At 43.6% G+C, this 17386-nt stretch overlaps 1 protein-coding gene across 1 annotated transcript in view; it reads left to right on the top strand.

Moving 5' to 3' along the window:
* Positions 1–260: 260 nt before the first annotated feature.
* B4GALT5 (beta-1,4-galactosyltransferase 5) overlaps positions 261–17386 on the top strand; it is a 78520-nt gene continuing 61394 nt past the window's right edge. Inside the window, exon 1 of the mRNA XM_063146118.1 lies at positions 261–385. Within this exon, the coding sequence (XP_063002188.1) occupies positions 262–385 (124 nt within the window). The 5' untranslated portion in view covers position 261. The remainder of the gene's footprint in view (positions 386–17386) is intronic.

Genomic DNA, 17386 nt, shown 5'->3' with positions numbered 1-17386 from the left:
GGGGACGGAAAAAGGAAAGCGAAAAGGAGGGTTTGGCTGAGCACCGCCGGCGGCCGGCTCCTCATTCATGCAGCGCCGGCGGAGCATCCGAGGAGGCAGGCGCGGCGAGGAAGAAAGGCAGGCGCGAGCGAGCGGGTAACCGAGGGAGGAGCCGCGCTCCGGAGCCAGCCGCCGCCTCAGCCAGCTGCCACCACCACCGCCGCGGCGTCCTCCTCCTCAGTCGGGTCGCCTGGAACGCCGGCGGCGAGGAGGGGCCGGACCATGCGGTGGAAGCGAAGCCCTCGGAGGCCCTGGCGGCTTCCCCGGCGCTCGCTGCTGGCCGCCCTTTTCTTCTTCTCGCTCTCCTCTTCCTTCCTCTACTTCGTCTATGTGGCGCCCGGCATTGGTAAGGGGGGCTCGTCTCTGTCTCTGTGTGTCTGTGTGTGTGAGGAGAGCGAGAGAGAAGGCAGCCGTGGCGAGTCGCTCGCCTCAGGGAGCCCCGTGAGGAGATTGCTGAGCGAGGTGGCGCCGCTCTCTGAGGGGAACGTGCGCGCGCTTTTATGTGTGTGTGTGTGTGTGTGTGAGGGGGGGGATTTCTCCTTCACGCCTGAGGGGGGAGGGGCGCGCGTATTTTGGGTTGGGGGGGAGGGTTTCCCCCTCAGCCTAACGGTCGACGGAGGGGAGCGGATGTTGAGGGAGGGGAGGGGAGGGGAGGGGATGAGTTGCGGTGAGCCCCTCACTTGGGCCTGAGGCCCGGCTGCTTTTTCTTCCCCTGCTGCCGGCGCTTCGCACTGCCCCTCTCTCCTTGCCGCCAGCCCGCCCTCCGTTGCCGCAGCCTTGGGGCGGGCTCGACGTCTCTCTGGCTCTCGCTCTTTCAACCCCCTCGGTCCAAATCACCGCCAAAGCAGCAGCAGCGGCGGCAGGGGGGTGGGGGTGGGGGTGGAAGGGCATCGTCCGCGTCTCTTCGTAGCCTCCCACTTCCTCCCCCCCCCCCCAATAGTGTTTGCATACGTAGAAGCGTCGAGAGAGGCTGCCCGGCCAGTGTCCTCCTCTTCCCACCCCCGCTCTCCCTTTTCGCTTCCGCGCCCCGTTCTAAGAACCTGGGATGTTGCTCACCATTCTCTCCCCTCCCCTCGAAAGCAGCACCTCTAGCCTATCAGGGCGTTTCGTTTCATCTCAGCTGCATTGTGGCACACCTGTAGTGTCGCTATTTATAACACATATCATTTGTTAGTTGGCGTAGGTATGTGCGCCTCTAGATATGTGCGCCTCTAGATATGTGCATACCTATTTAAGTATAGAGCTCTTCTATAATGGTACCTCTATACTTATAAAGCAGGAAATGTGCATCGTTTGGGTACACACACACACACACATATATATATCGACAGATATGAGAATTGGTTGTCTGGCTATTTGTTTTATAAATAGATAAGAGAGTTCCCTGACACCAACAGGGCCACTTCCTCCCACCAAGGCGTGATCTCTTCCCTTCCTCAGCGTTCTCCATTGCTTTCTGCATGTCTCTTGTATTGATGACCTTGACTAATTCACCACTTTATCCTCTCTAGTTCTAGGTACACAAGGGAGGGGAGAAATTAAGGGTTTACATGGGAGTTGTGGAGGGTGAGTGAGAGGGTGTAAATCCCCCCAATCCAGGTGTTTGTGCAGGTGTCATGGACAGAATTATTCTGCTGGTTGATGGGGAGAGTAGACTTGCTTCTGAGTAATCCTCAAAAGGGTACTTCTTAAAAAAACAGAAGAATGCATTGAAACCTGTAGATTAGCGCTGCAGGTTGTGATCAGCAATAGGATCAAATGCTGGATGGTAGTTAAAAGCAATGAATGGATTGATCAGTGATGCTTGTTGCTCTCATCTTTCCCCACCCTTCCAAATCCCACGATGTACCAGTATTTTATACTTAGGTTTGCTTAATCAGGATGTTCTGCAAGGCATCTTTTGAAAGAGACTTCTGTTTACTGAAAGCAAGAAGCCTGGGCTTACTGTATTTGTTTTCTGACAGATCTCGCTTTCTGTAACGATGGTATTTGCATATATCTTCTGAGGAACGTAATGGAGTTTTCGATAAGCTTTCTCCTTTACACCTGCTAGTTCATTATTGCTAAATGTGATTTAGGACTACATCATTCTGCCTGGGAATAAAAGTATTTAAGCCTTGATGGTTGTTGTATATAAGGTATGGTTAAATGCTTTGGATTGTCTCTGACTGTTTTCACACTGGGAAAGCTTTCATAGGTAATAGAGCTTATTCAGTGTTAAAGTAATGGACTGAAATGGATCAGTACTGAACATGGCTACTTGAGTGTGTGAATGTTGCTGTGTAAAAATCTATAGGATAACAGTTGGTCTTACTTCAGATATACAAAGGTCTGTTATCTAAACAGTTACTGCAAGGCAGTAAAGTGCTTACGTTGCTTTGTACTTTTTGCTATTCTCATGGTAGTACAGGGCATATCTGGACTGATAAGAAATGGCTTCTAACTCAGGGTAAATGCCTTTAAAACTTTCTCACTCCTTATTGATGCAATGCTTCCCCACAGATATGCAGGATACTTCCCTCTAAAAAATAGATGCAAAATTAATCCATGCAAAGTAATATTTAAAGTTTAATGCTGCTGAATACTATTTTCAGTACTTCTACAGTATGAATCTTGCTGTTTGTAATATTCATTTACTTTATTTAGCTTTATTTAGCTTTTGTTGATACATCGCACAATAAGACACCAGATCTATACACCTGTCCATTTAAAATGAAAGTCTCTGATACTTAGCTAACTTCTATGCAGAGTAGTCTAATTGGTCCTATAGTCATTGGTTACTTCTACTAAATGTAGCATTGCTGCAATTGTAAAACATAAAGGTGGATTTAGTGCTCTTTAAGGAGTTAGAGTGGTTGGCCTATGAAACTTTGTAGTGGACAATGCAGCTTAGCAACATTGTTGTTGATTTTTCTTTATTTGTACTTGTTATATAATACTTAGCAGATATGTGAAACAAGCTGTCTGTTTCTTGTAACAGCTAAGAATTTATCCATGGTCAGTTCATATGCACTGAAAACAATTATAAAAGCTTAATCATACAAGTAAAAAAGTAAAATGAAGTAAAAATAAAAAGTACATAATAATTAGCAGAGGAAATAACCAACCAGTACAATATCTGATAGAAACCAATACTTTTAGCAATTATGCACCTGCTTATAAGACACACTTCTAAAATGGCCACAAGATGTAGTGATGGCCACATTTGGATGGCTTTAAAAGGGGGTTGGATAAATTCCTGGAGGAGAAGGCTATCAATGGCTACTAGTCATGATGGTTAAGTGGAACCTCCAGTATCAGAGTCAGTAAGCCTGTATACACTAGTTGTTGGGTAACATGAGTGGGAGGGTGCTGTTGCACCATTTCCTGCTTGTGGTTTCCTGGTTGACAGTTGGTTGGCCACTGTGTGAACAGAGTAGATGGACTAGATGGACCTTTGGTCTGATCCAGCATGGCTCTTCTTACATTCTGATGGCCAAATGGTGTTTATACTAGGGGTGTGCACGGACCCCCCGCTCCGCTTCATTTAGAGATTCGCCATTTTCGGAGCGGCCCGCTTCGCCCCGCCCCCGCTCCGCCCACTTCCGCTCCGCTCCGCTCGGAGCTCCGGATCCGGAGCTCCGTTTTTCCCCCCCATAGGGTTGCATTGAAAGCTAAAAAAGTATACAACTTTTTTTCTGTTCAAGTTAGAAACCTCACGTTTGGCACCATGACACCTCATGGACGTATACATACGCACGCCAAGTTTCAAGCAAATCCCATCATCCCCTGATTTTTGGGGAATTTTTGAAAATCGGGCACCCCATTCACACCCCTTGGGATAGCTCCGTCAGTTTGGATGTTAGAAACCTCAAACTCGGCACCATGAAAGCTTATCCATGTGTCCACATGGACGCCCAGACTCAAGGCAGTCCCATCATCCCCTGATTTTTGGTGCGGCTCTAACCTCTAACGCACCACCCATAACCCTAATTCACACCCCTTTCGATAGCTCCGTCAATTTGCACGTTAGAAACCTCAAACTCGGCACCATGATAGCTTATCCACGTGTCCACATGGACGCCAAGTTTCAAGCAAATCCCATCATCCCCTGATTTTTGGGGAATTTTTGAAAATCGGGCACCCCATTCACACCCCTTGGGATAGCTCCGTCAATTTGCATGTTAGAAACCTCAAACTCGGCACCAGGACAGCTTATCTATGTGTCCACATGGACGCCCAGACTCAAGGCAATCCCATCATCCCCTGATTTTTGGCACCCCAAATCAAGTCCCATTCTACAGCTACGTCAATTTGCACGTTAGAAACCTCAAACTCGGCACCAGGACAGCTTACCCATGTGTCCACATGGATGCCAAGTTTCAAGGCAATCCCATCATCCCCTGATGTTAGGGGAAGTTTTGAAAATCGGGCACTCCAGTATGTCAGGGATTTAAAGTTGCAATGCAGACAGCTCAATGGGGCCAGTTCAAAGGAAATCCCAACATGCCATGAGATAACCCTAAATCTTCTTCCACACTTGAAAAATGGATTATTGAACTTGATAAAGTCTAAGTGAGCGCAGGAAGGACTTCTCCCCTGAGTCAAAGCAAGACACATACACCATCCCTGCAAGGCGGGAAGGGGAGAAGGGAGGGAAGGCAGGCAGGCAGGCAGGCAGGCAGCATGCATTGTAGTGCCGCAAGGATGGCTTGAGCACTAACGCATAGCAAACCAACCCGTAAGCGGGCGCAAGGAGCAAGTGAGGCAAAGATGGCTGGTTGTTTCTTTCTAAGCCAGCAGTTACGCATTGAGGGGCACAGAGGAGGATGACTGGGAGCAAGCGTGCCGGAGGGTGCTGGGCACGAACCGCAAAGCCCATCTCCCAGGCACCAGGCGGGCAGAGAGGCAGACAGAGCAGGCGAGGAGTCAGTCCTGGCAGATGCCCCACCACAGCAGCACCCTGGGGGAGGCGGGCAGGCAGGCAGGCTGCGGGCATTTCTTGGGGCACAAGGAAGTGAGGCAAGGATGGCTGGTTTCTAAGCCAGCACTGCAGTTAGTCACGCATTGCAAACGCAAACCATCCCAGCGAGTCGGTCACCGAAGAGGACAGGCTAGCAGAGGGGCAGGCAGAGTGAAATGTCATAGATCTAGCATTGGGGAGGAGTCAGTCCCGGCAGATGCCCCACCTCAGTAGCACCCTGGGTGGGCGTTGGAAAACGCCATCTTGTGGGTCCATACTTCCCCCACCCCATTTCCGGCAGGGTTGCCTGCCTAACCCTTGTGGGGATGGGAGATGGAGAGCTTAGAGTGGCAGTGCCAGCAGCAGTCTTCGGCTTTCCCCTGGAACCAGTCGCCTTGCCCGCCTCTTTCCCCAGCAAGATCGCCTGGTGCTGCCTATGAAGATGCATCTTCATGCTGCTGGTTCCATAATGCCCTGTAGATGAACCCCTGCTTAGGCTGAGTTTGCAGTGGCGACAGACAGCAAAGCGGGGATCCGCTCCCAACTCAAAGTGGTCCCACACTATACTTGTCTTTCGCTTCCGTGGTGACACCACCAATTGCTCGCCTGAGCTCTCTGGTGTTGCCACAGAAACAGGGGTGGCAGCGGAAGAGGTGTGGGATGAGACTGGGGAGAGAGCCTCGGCCTGCTGCTGCTCCTCCTCAGCCCCCACATCCTGGAGGACCACCGCCGCCTCCTCCTCCCCCTCCACTGTGCTGAGGACCTCGTCTAGGTCCATCAGCGGGCTCATGGGCTCAAAGGATAATGAAGGAGATACTCCTCCTCCTCCTCTAATGACACTGCTGCCACCTGCCTCTTGCCACCTGCCTGCTTACTGGTGCCAGCCTGAGCCTTGCTGCTTTCAGCACGCCTGCTCCCTCTTCTCATGATGACTAATAAAATATTAATACTACTAATAATATGTATGAGAATATACTAATATATATACTACTAAGAATATGTAAAAGAATATAATAATATGTTTAAGAATATTACTAATAAATGTAGGGAAATGGGACAAGAAGTGTGTGTATGCTTTCAAAAGAAAGCTTTCACAAAAGCAGAAGGAACACAGTCAGGCTTTAAGAAAGGGAAGGGGGGGGGACAACCAACCAAACAAACAAACACATACTCCAAAATTTAAAAATAAAGTTTATATTAAGTCAAAGTAAGGGAAAAACACAGGGCAAACTAAGCTATAAGTCAGAAAGAAGCAAACAAACACACACACACGCGCCAAGCAAAATCCTAATCTATCTCCAAAGTCCAGCAGCACTAAACTAAGTCTTCCCTCCACGAACGCCAACCCACAAAGAGACACAAAGCAGAAAGCTCTCAGGTGGGTCTGCCTTAGTCCCCCCTCCAACGCTGGGATTGGAGGATGATGGTTCATGAGGTGATCAATTCTCATCAGGATTGGGAGTTGAATGTGCCTGTCATCGCTTCAAAAAAAAAAAAAAAAAAAACCCAAACCCCGATTTTCAAAAAAATATTGCACATGAACCACAGGACGCAGAAAGTTGAGAGTAGTCTCAAAATGACCCCCATCCACGACTGTCTAAGCACAAGAATTTTCAGAACGATAGCTTAACCCCCCCCCCCCCAGTTATCCCCAATTCTTTCCCGCAATGCAATCCTATGGGCGAAAAGCCGAAAATCACCGTTTGAGCCGCGCTGTTGACCCGATTTTTTAAAAATTCTAGCACGTGACCCGCACGACGCAGAGAGGTGAGAGTAGTCTCAAAATGACTCCCATCCACGACTCTCTGTGCACAAGAATTTCCAGAACGATAGCTTCAAAAACAACGTAGTTATCCGCGATTATTTGCCACAATGCAATCCTATGGGCAAAATGTTTTCAAGATGGCGACCGGAGCGCTCCGCCTGAACTAGGAGCTCCGAAAAATGGTCGCTTCTCTTCACCTTGCTTCTAGGGGTCCGCGGCCCGCTTCTACTCCGCCTCTGGGTAAGGCGGAGCAGGCCAATCCGCTACTGCTTCTCCGCTCCTAATCGGAGCGGAGCACATGCCTAGTTCTCATCACCATGCTCCCAAGGAGAGTCTAAAGATACTGACAGCTGTGTTGATCTTTCTCTCTCTCTCTCTCTCTCTCTCTCTCTCTCTCTCTCTCTGAGTATATTTTTGTACAGCTTATGGGTCTTAATTGCCCATTCAAGATCAAACCACCCCAAAATAGTTTGCATTGCAACAAGGATCGTTCACAACCATATACTGTTGCTGGAAGAATCCCTCCCTTCCCATCCCCAACTATTAACTGGGTTTGCACAATCATAGCACCCCACCCTGGCACCCCACCCTAATCGGAGCGGAGCACATGCCTAGTTTATACAATAATAACTTTTAGCAACAGGTTAACTCAATTTGATACACACAGTTAGAAACTCACATAAAAATGTTCAAAACATGACATCTATATGTAGAATTTGAAAGGAGTCAAAGAAGAATAACTTCCACTAAGATTGGATATTCTGTAGTTAAAGCAGAGCTGTACAACCTATGACTACCAATTGAAGCACAGCCCAGAACTGTATTGTGGCTTGCTGGGTGCAATCCCAGCTAGCAATGAAACACATGAAACTTTTGTCTCTATAAGGCAACTTCTATGTCCAGGCTAGTTTAAAGCATCCCTGAAAAATGTCTGTTCCGTTTGTAGTTATTGATTCTCCCCACAATTACATACCCCAGTCCTTTAGATCTTTGTCAGTGGACTTTTTTTTGGTGCCCTGGCCAGGTGGCTCTGAGTGAAAGAGCCCTCTTGGTAGTGGGATCTCAGTAACAGAATGCTCTCCCCAGAGAGGCCTACCTAGTGACTAATGTGATTTCTTTTTTTCAGTAAGCAAAGATCTTTTATTTTTTTATTTTTTCAGGCCTTCCAAATGCTGTAGCATTTAATAATCTAATTTATCTCTTAATGTTTTATTCTCGGCTCTTCATGTTTGATCTTCATGTTTGATCTTGTTTTTTATTTTAATTTTTTGTATGATTTAATGCTGCATCATTTTTTGGCACATTGAGTTCTAGAACATTTAGCTTGATTCATGAGGGGTAGATGGTCCTGAGTTGCAGCTCGAGATTGGTCCACATAGCTCTCTGTTTTCTCTTAGACTATAATCCTTGTGCATCCCTTGTGAATTATTCCAAGCTATTACTTTATACTGCAGACTTTATACTGTTAGTTTTACCCTACCCTGTGCCTGCTTACCCTACCCTGTGCCTGTTGGCATTCTCTTCCCCTCCTTATTGTTTTACTATGATTTTATTAGATTGTTAGCCTATGCGGCAGGGCCTTGCTATTTACTGTTTTACTCTGTACAGCACCATGTACATTGATGGTGCTATATAAATAAATAATAATAATAATAATACTCCTTGAACTATAATAACATTAAGTTAGCACAGTCACAAAATGTAGTCAATGGCTAACTAGAAATGATTACAATGACTTCATAACTGCGTGTAGATCATAGGGAATATTATTGTATCCATTTCATATTTGTATAACATTGTCTTTTATACAATACATGTCTAGATTATAGTTTCAGAAACCCTGCTTTAAATTTGATTAGCTACCAAATGTCACCTTTTGGAACAGAAAGCTGATTAAGCATCAGGGGACAGCTCTTCAGCTTTCTTTAGTAACACAGCAACTCTGTATGCTTATTGGAGCAAACTCACTAAGTGAAATCTCCATGTACTAGCCTCACATTTTATTTGCGTCCATGCAAATATTGCCCCATAATATGTATCCTCTTACAAAAACTGTCTATGCAACTAGCATAGCCATAATCTGAGGAAGCCGACATTGACTGCACCAACATCATTGATAATCTGTTATTTTAAGACAAGCTGCAGTCAGTTGTACACACTAATTTTTATTATTTTGATTAGTCCAAATTACTGTTAATCAGAACAAATTTATTCCATTGCTACTTTTCTCACTGTATAAACCTAGAGCCAAGCTGCGAAACGTGGTGGCTTCAGCACTACATAAATACACATCTGTTTCACGTATTCTAGTTTTATGACCATCAGAGCTGTCAGACTAGTTTTATGTGTATGTTGTTACATACAATATTCTTAAACTTTCAGCCTTTTGAAAAATCTTATGAAACAAATAATCATGTAATGTGTTACATCTTTATTTCCTTACTGCATGATACTCAACCCTGAAATCCTATAATCACTTACTTGGGCATAGCCCCCCATTGAGCTTACTGAGACTTACTTCTGAATAGATATGTATTGGCTTGCCCTGTTAAATGTCTTTTTCTGATGCATTTTTCAAAGTACTTTCTGCTATTGTTGAAGCTAGAAGTAGAAACTTTAAAAAAAAATCCATGTTGGTATTCAGAGGCTTTTAAGAAGAGGTAAAAGACAACAAGACATGTATGGGAAGCTGTCTTTATCCCACAGAGTATGTTGCCTACTCTTTCCTGTTTCTAGGGATGGGTGAGAGATTTGTTTAGTTTGCATTTAGGAATGTAGGAGCTGTGGCCTCAGTACTACGGACCACTGAGCTATGGTCTCAGTGTGAACTTAGGAAATTCATGCTTCACAAACCTAAACATGAACCGTAACACAATTTGTTGAAGAAATCCATACATTTCTGATGTTTGTGATACAGTTCCAAAAAAGTGTTGGAAAAATGAGAATTAATGAAATCCAGCTTGAAAGATTCACCCAACCCTACCTCTTTCAAGATATGAAGAAAAGCAACTAACCAGTGTGTACTATCCTTATTCTGCATTAATATGGGAGATGTCCAATAGACTGGTTTACAGATTTTATTTCTGGGTTGTTGGGTTAGTTGACAAGCCTGTGGGTTTTGGGTGGCTTGTCAACCACCCAAACAACCCACCCTTGCCGGATTTGCATATAACGGCAAGCTATGATGCACCCCTGCCACGGCTCGAATATTTAAAATGGCAGTGGTTGCCACAGTGAGGAAATCCATCTACAGTGGCTTCTTGTTACATGTGAACCAGGTCAAAGAGAGAAAAGCATGCACCTCTCTCTCAAAAAAAAGCATTTTGCTTCCTCTAGGAAAAGTAATGTATCAGTATTAAAATACTGTGGGCCCAAGATTGAACAGCCCACTGTGGCTGTGGTGTGTCAAAAACTGCCCAGCAAGTCATATAAATGTTGTCAGTATATGCTTTATGGATCTTTAGGGGCAGCCCCTAGTGGGAGAGCAGTCTGTGGAGAGGCAAGCCCAAAAGGCCAGAGAAAGTTCTGAAAGTAAGAAGGCCTATGTTTGTATGCTGTTTAAAAATACATAAAGCATGCATTGTCTTCATTATGTTACTTATCTTGGTAGGATCTTAGAAGTTCTGTATCTTTGAAACTTTAAAAGGTAGAATTATTTGTATAATTTGAATTCAGAAAGATGAAATATCTACAGGTTGAATTGCCATATCCTCTTCTCTCTTGCTCTGTATTGGCTTATATCCTTGGCTATTTTTTCTCTTTGTAGTGCTACCTGGCTACTGAATAATGCCCTTCCTTGATTTCTACTTGAATTGAAGCCTACTCCTATTCTTTCCCACTCCTCAGCATATTTCAGTAATCAAAATTCTTTCTTGGGTCAAAGTTCTCTTTCCAAGGCTTTACTGCCCAACATTTTGCTTATGATAAGAACAGTGAGAAGGATATACTGTGGTAGATTAAGTTGTATAAATACTGTACTTTGTATAATGAGCAGTTTTACCTTGAGGCAAGATCAAAACTAGTCTTTAAGGAGTCAGTATTTGGATTTTTCAAGGAAAGAATGTTAGAGGATGGTAAAGCTTTTATCCAAATGACATACCATCCATCTGAGTAACTGTTTCTTTGCGGCTAAGGAATCTTACTATGTGCAAAATAAATCTTTATCATGATAGTATTGAAAGACAAAGAATTTATTATATCTACATAAACAAGTTATCAGTGCTATGGCGGGATGGGGGCTGTTGCAAAGGATCACTGAATGACCTTGGGCAGGCTTGTCTTAGTTACCATTGAACTGAGGAATGTTAGCCCTATTTAACTTCAATGCTAAGTCTGAAACCTGGTTAGAAGCAGGTTTCACTGTGCAGCCTGGTGTTTTTCAGCCTGGGTTGCACTGAAAAGGGATTGGGGAGAGGATGAATTCAGATAGGAGAGGAGTGCATATATAGGAAGAGTGCATGAGTCTGAGGGGCATAACCAATCTCTTTAATTACAAATAAGAGATTGGGAAATATTAAAATTAGACTAAGCTGTATTAAGTGGTCAATATATACTCTTTACCCCACCTGAAAGACAATTGTTGAAATAAAATGGGCAGGTAAATTATAAAGATCTCAAATAGTAGGTTTTGTTGGAAGTCCTCAAATTATTGGAAGTGGTGTGTATGTTTAAATTGGTTGCAGTTTGTTTATTACCTGTGGTATTTGGCAGGCTAACACCCACCCACCCCAAATAAAATACTACTATAAGAAGTTGTGTTCAAGGTAGGAGGCAACTGCTTTTTTTCTGGGAAGAATCAGTGAAGTTCTTGAAAACAAATAGATATGTTTGCTCCTTCCTTTCTCCTCTATTCAGCTGGAATTTTAACTTTCAACTCTGTGGGAGCAGTTACAATACATTGATGGGATTAATTTAAATGTCTGCTAATGTTGCATATCTAGTCTGCAGCCATGGGCCTGATTCACATATGCAAGCAGTTACATGAGACACTACTTGAAAACAACCATGTGGGTGCATTCATACATGACAAGTTGCTGTTGTGGCAATTATAAAGATGACATCGGACCTGGCAGCTACAACTGTATGCCAAATCCCTCTATAAGTCACCATGTGGAGCTATATCTATATGAATAGGAATTCTGACTGCAGTCCTTGCTTTATACTTCCAGAGGCAACAGTTTGAGCATTTAAGCCATAATTCCCATTGAAAACAAATGAAGCAGGAATCAAAAAGTACAGTAAAGCATTGTTTGTATTTGGACTCTTCTTTAGAATGAATCTGCTTTATCTCATATTTCCATGTGACCCTCAATGACCTTTGTTCTGCAGAAACAAAGCTGCCCTTAAATGCTGGAAATGAGTAGAGAGCTATGTGTGGATTACTGTGAAGCGCAGTAATTGGGACAATTTAGCATGGCTTGTGCATGTTGTTGATCCTGTTTATATGTGTGATGATGATTATTAATTTCATTCCTGTACCGCCCAATAGCTGGGGCTCTCTGGGTGGTTCACAAAAACACAGACACACCAGAAACCACGTTATAAACACTCTACAACACTGCATAATACAATTTTATAATTAAACATAGTCTAAAAATTGTTAACATACAAAACTTAAAACAATCTAAATAGCTAAAAACAATTTCAGTATACAGTTTCAATAACAGATCTGCTCAAGACAGCTGACCTAAGTGCCCCATCATATAAATACCCGGGAGTAGAAAGCAGTCTTAACCTGGTGCAGAAAAGATGACCATGTTGGCACCAGGCAGGCCTTAATGGGGAGCTCACTTCAGTGGGGAGCTCATTCCCTATACAGTTATGGAACAGAGAATGGTCAGTCATTGTGGGGTTTTTTTTTATGTATACAAATATTGAGGGGAAGTATGTGTAATTATTTCAGTTACACATACTTTGGTTTAGTTACAATAAAGTAAAGGGAAAAGAGAAATGACCCAAAAGCTTCTCAGAAAAGATGAGTTTTGAGCAGGAATATAAAGGAAATAATGTCTGTGACTGCAATGAGACATTGTGGGAGGCAGTTCAAGGCATGACAGGCAGCAAGAGAAGAATGGGTGGAGTTTTTTCACTGAGTACTAGGTTTTTGGATGGTGGAGCTGGATGAGAAAAGGTCGCAAGCTTCTGCAGGAACTGGGAGTGCACAGGAAGCCAGTATAGGGATTTAAGATGTGGGGCTACATGGTCAGAACAATGAAAGAGATGAGTAATGTTGGTAGGACAGTGATGGATGGGATTAGACAACGATAAGACAACAGAAGATCAGAGAAGAAAAGATTGCAGTAGTCAAGATAAGATGATTAGGGCAGAGAAAAGAGTTTTCACTGAAGGGATATAGAAAGAGCCATATTATTATTGTTGTAACAGGAGATTTGGGAACAGGCTAAATTTGAGGGGGCAAAGAAAAGAAAAACTCCAAAGAGAACCAAAGCTTTAGGATGGATATTGATGTCTGTGAATAAGAAGAATGTTTTAAGGATGTTTTAAAGATGTTTTAATCATGTGTGGTATGTTTTTAATCACTTTTTAACATGTATTTTATATCATGTTTTTATACTGTTTATTTTATTCTTTGAATGGTTTTAGTTTTTGTGAACCACCCAGGGAGCTTCGGCTGTTGGGCAGTATAAACATGCAATAAATACATAATAAAATAACAAGGAGATGGTTATTTGGAAGGAAAGTTTGGACTTGAACCCATTGAGCTTGAAATGATGAGGAAGCTTCCAAACAGAAATATCAGACAGGCAATTGAAGATGCAGGATTGGATGGAGGATGAAAGATATGAGGTAAAGAGGCTGGGTTTCATTGGTACATAGGTGGTACTGAAAGTTAAGGGATGTGATGAGGCTAGGGACAACTGTATCAAAGGCAGCAAAATGGTTGAGTAGAATGAGGTTTGAGGAATTTGGGTATAGCAGTGGGGAGGTCATCAGTTATTTTTGAATGCATTATGATCTGATTGGACTTTTACTTGGACACCAAAAACATACTGATGGAATTTTGACATTGCAAAGACGATTGCCAAGAGTTCCTTTTCTATTTGTGCATAATTTTGCTCTGCCTTGGATAAGGCGCGAGAGGCATATGCAATTCGCCTCTTTTTCTGGAACAGGCATGCCCCCAAACCATCCTTGGATGCATCAGCTTGGACCCTTAGTTGCTCCTTAGGGTCAAAATACTGCAAGACTGGTGCAGTTGTAATGGCTTGTTTTAGTCCATCAAGAGCTGCCTGCTGTTCAGGACCCCATTGCCACATAATATCATTTCGCAGAAAAGTCCTGAGGGGAGCTGTTAGACTGGACTCATTAGGTATGTATTGGGCCAAGTATTGAATGGTGCCCAGAATTCTTTGGAGACCTTTCTTATCTTCAGGGGGAGATAATCGGATGATTGCTTCCACCTTGCTGTCATCTGGATGTACACCATCCTTAGAGAAGATGTGGCCCATATACTTGACAGTATCCACCAATAATTGAATTTTGTCCTTATTAAACTTGACACCCTTTTTCCGCGCTCTGTCAAGTACCTGTTTAAGTATCTTATCATGCTCCTCCTTGCTGGATGCTGCAATTATCATGTCATCGGCAATGATGTGGATGTCAGGAATGTCCCCAAAGCACTCATAATTTTTCTGTTGGAAGACTTCATTTGTTGACTTAATGCCGAAGGGCAGTCTATTAAAATGATACCTCCCCACGGGGTGTTAAACGTACATAGTTCCGCTAACGCCTTGTCTAGGGCCACTTGCCAGTAGCCATCCTTCTCATCTAAGATGGTAAACAACTTTTTGCCAGCAAGTTCTCTCTGCATATCCTCAACTGTAGGGATTGAAAAATGTTGTCGCTTCACTGCCTTGTTGAGATCCCTGGGATCAAGGCACAGCCTGAGTGAACCATTCTTTTTTCTTTTTCTTTTTTCTTTTTTGCGTTATCACCATGCTGTTGACCCATGCTGTTGGATTAGTCACCTTTGTAATGACTGCCTTTGTCTCTAGGTCTTCCAGTGTTGTTTTCAAAGGGGCAATGACTGCATATGGAATCTTTCTGCATCCATTTATTTATTTATTACATTTTTATACCACCCAATAGCCGAAACTCTCTGGGCAGTTCACAAAAATTAAAACCATAATAAAACAACCAACATGTTAAAAGCACAATTATAAAATACAGTATAAAAAGCACAACCAGGATATAACCACGTAGCAAAATTGATATAAGATTAAAATACAGAGTTAAAACAGTAAAATTTAAATTTAAGTTAAAATTAAGTGTTAAAATACTGAGAGAATAAAAAGGTCTTCAGCTGGCGACGAAAGCAGTACAGTGTAGGGCCAGGCGGACCTCTCTGGGGAGCTCATTCCACAGCCAGGGTGCCACAGCAGAGAAGGCCCTCCTCCTCCATGCACCACAGGTGATACTGTGAGATCCACATGAATATGATGCACACCTGGGAAACAACCCAGGCCTTCAAAAACATCAGAATAGTGTGAGGAGATCCTCCATCTTGGTAGGAGAATGTACTGGTAATACGTGCACATGTCTGATCAAGTCAAGGGCTACACAAGCTGACCGACCCAAAAGTGGTGGATCTCCAGTTTCTGTGACATAGAAGGTTAGATTTAGATTCTTAAGACCATTTTTGCAAGGAGCTACAATGGTACTTCTTGGTTTGACCTTTGCTCTACCAAAGGCAACTAGTGTCACATTTGTCATTGCTGTATGCACTTTATCCTGCAAGCACTCTGCAATGTCTTTTGGAATTGTGTTAGCATCAGCTCCAGAAACTAACTTGAAAACAACTGGAAGTCCTGCCACACTGCTGTGCTATACCAGGCTTCTGGGCTTCCCATGAGCCTTGCTTGATGGCACGTAGTCCTTACTACCATGAATAAGGCATTTACAGCTTTGGTGAGACTGGAAGGCTCAGATTGTGTCCTACACATTTTAGCAAAGTGATTCCTTCCTGCACACCTATTGCAGGTCTCTCCAAAAGCTGGACACTGCCTGGGCCTGTGAACATAACCGCATGTACTGCAGGAATTGCCCCTTGCTGCTGTTGGTTTAACTGTTGCAAAGGACTGCCTTGGGGCCTTTTTACTTTCTTGGTAGCTTATGATGCTTCCACTCTTACGTTGGATGGCTAAGATGTTTGTTTCTGAAGTCATTGCTGTTGCCTGAGCCCTGATAAGAGCCTTTGCTCTGCAGATAGTAATAGCTTGCTCTAGAGTCAACTTAGGGTCTTCGAGAAGCTTTTCTTTAAGCTTGCTGTCTGAGATGCTAAAAACAATTTTGTCTCTAAGCATCAGGTCTGTGGACGCCCCAAATTCACAATGCTGAGATTTTTCTCTGAGGGCTGTAACAAAACAGTCTATGCCTGCTTCCTCATTATAAGGAAGCTGCCAGAACTGGTACCGTTCAAAAACAGGGTTTCTCCTGGGCTCACAATAATTTTTGAATGCAGCAAGGGCTTCTTCAAGTGTCTTACTTTCAGGATCTGCATAGATATTAGGAATGTTGTTGTAAATTTCTAAAGCCTTTTCTCCTATGCAGTGCAACATTACAGCAATTTTGTAGTCTTCTGACTCTTTCTCAGCTTTTGTAACTGTAAGGCAGAACTTTCCAAACTGTGTGTCTCGACACATTAGTGTGTCGGCTGCAGCGTGTAGGTGTGTCTCGTGAACATATTACAATTTATGTATGTGTCCGTATCTCTTATAAGGGGTTAGTTTAACCTCCGGTTTGCTAGTAAAACTGAATTACTGTGTCGCGAAATGATGCATGTCTAAAAAGTGTGTCACCAACATGAAAACTTTGGAAAACTCTGCTGTAAGGTATACATGTAGTCTCTGTTCCCATTTCCTTCAATTTTCTCCTTAAGTTCCCAATAAAGCTTAGCTCAGAAGGAGGTTTAAAATGCTCCATTTTTTCTTCTAATATGGCAGCGGGCACTAAAAACCCTTCTTCAAGTGGTTTTCTGAAGGGGATAGTCCACTTCTGACACCATGTAGTATCCCTCAGGCATAGGGGCCATACGGGTGAGCTTACCTGCTCAGCCTGCCACCTGCCCCTAGACTACCAGGCAATAACTTCAGAGCCTTTTCCTTGCTGGATTCCTTTATTATTGAAACCTCCTGGAACAGTGACACACCAAACTCCCTGCAGCAAGGCTCAAGCCACCAAGTAGATGAAACAGGCCCCGTCCAGGCCTTCGATGAGGACCTGGAGACTAGCAGCCTCAGGCCTCTTAAAGGTACATACATCCACATATCACAGGTACATAGGTGGTACTGAAAGTTAAGGGATGTGATGAGGCTAGGGACAACTGTATCAAAGGCAGCAAAATGGTTGAGTAAAATGAGGCTTGAGGAATTTGGGTATAGCAGTGGGGAGGTCATCAGTTATTTTTGAATGCATTTTCAGTAAAGTGCAGGACTAGATTGGAGGGTGTTGAAAGAGTCAGATGACAGAGAACTTTAAGCTAAAATATGCTGGTATTTTGGGCGTTTTGTCCCCAACCCTTTAACCTGTGGTTCTGCTCCTTTTGCCTACAACCCCACCCACCACTAGAATGCGGCCTTTGAGAGCTTCTTTAGTCTTTGTGTTGAAAGAGTTTCAGCAAC

This window comes from Elgaria multicarinata, chromosome 1, assembly GCF_023053635.1.
Source record: "Elgaria multicarinata webbii isolate HBS135686 ecotype San Diego chromosome 1, rElgMul1.1.pri, whole genome shotgun sequence".
Lineage (NCBI taxonomy): Eukaryota > Metazoa > Chordata > Lepidosauria > Squamata > Anguidae > Elgaria > Elgaria multicarinata.
Note: the sequence above shows the minus strand (reverse complement) of the source record. Positions and strands in the feature narration are given on the sequence as shown.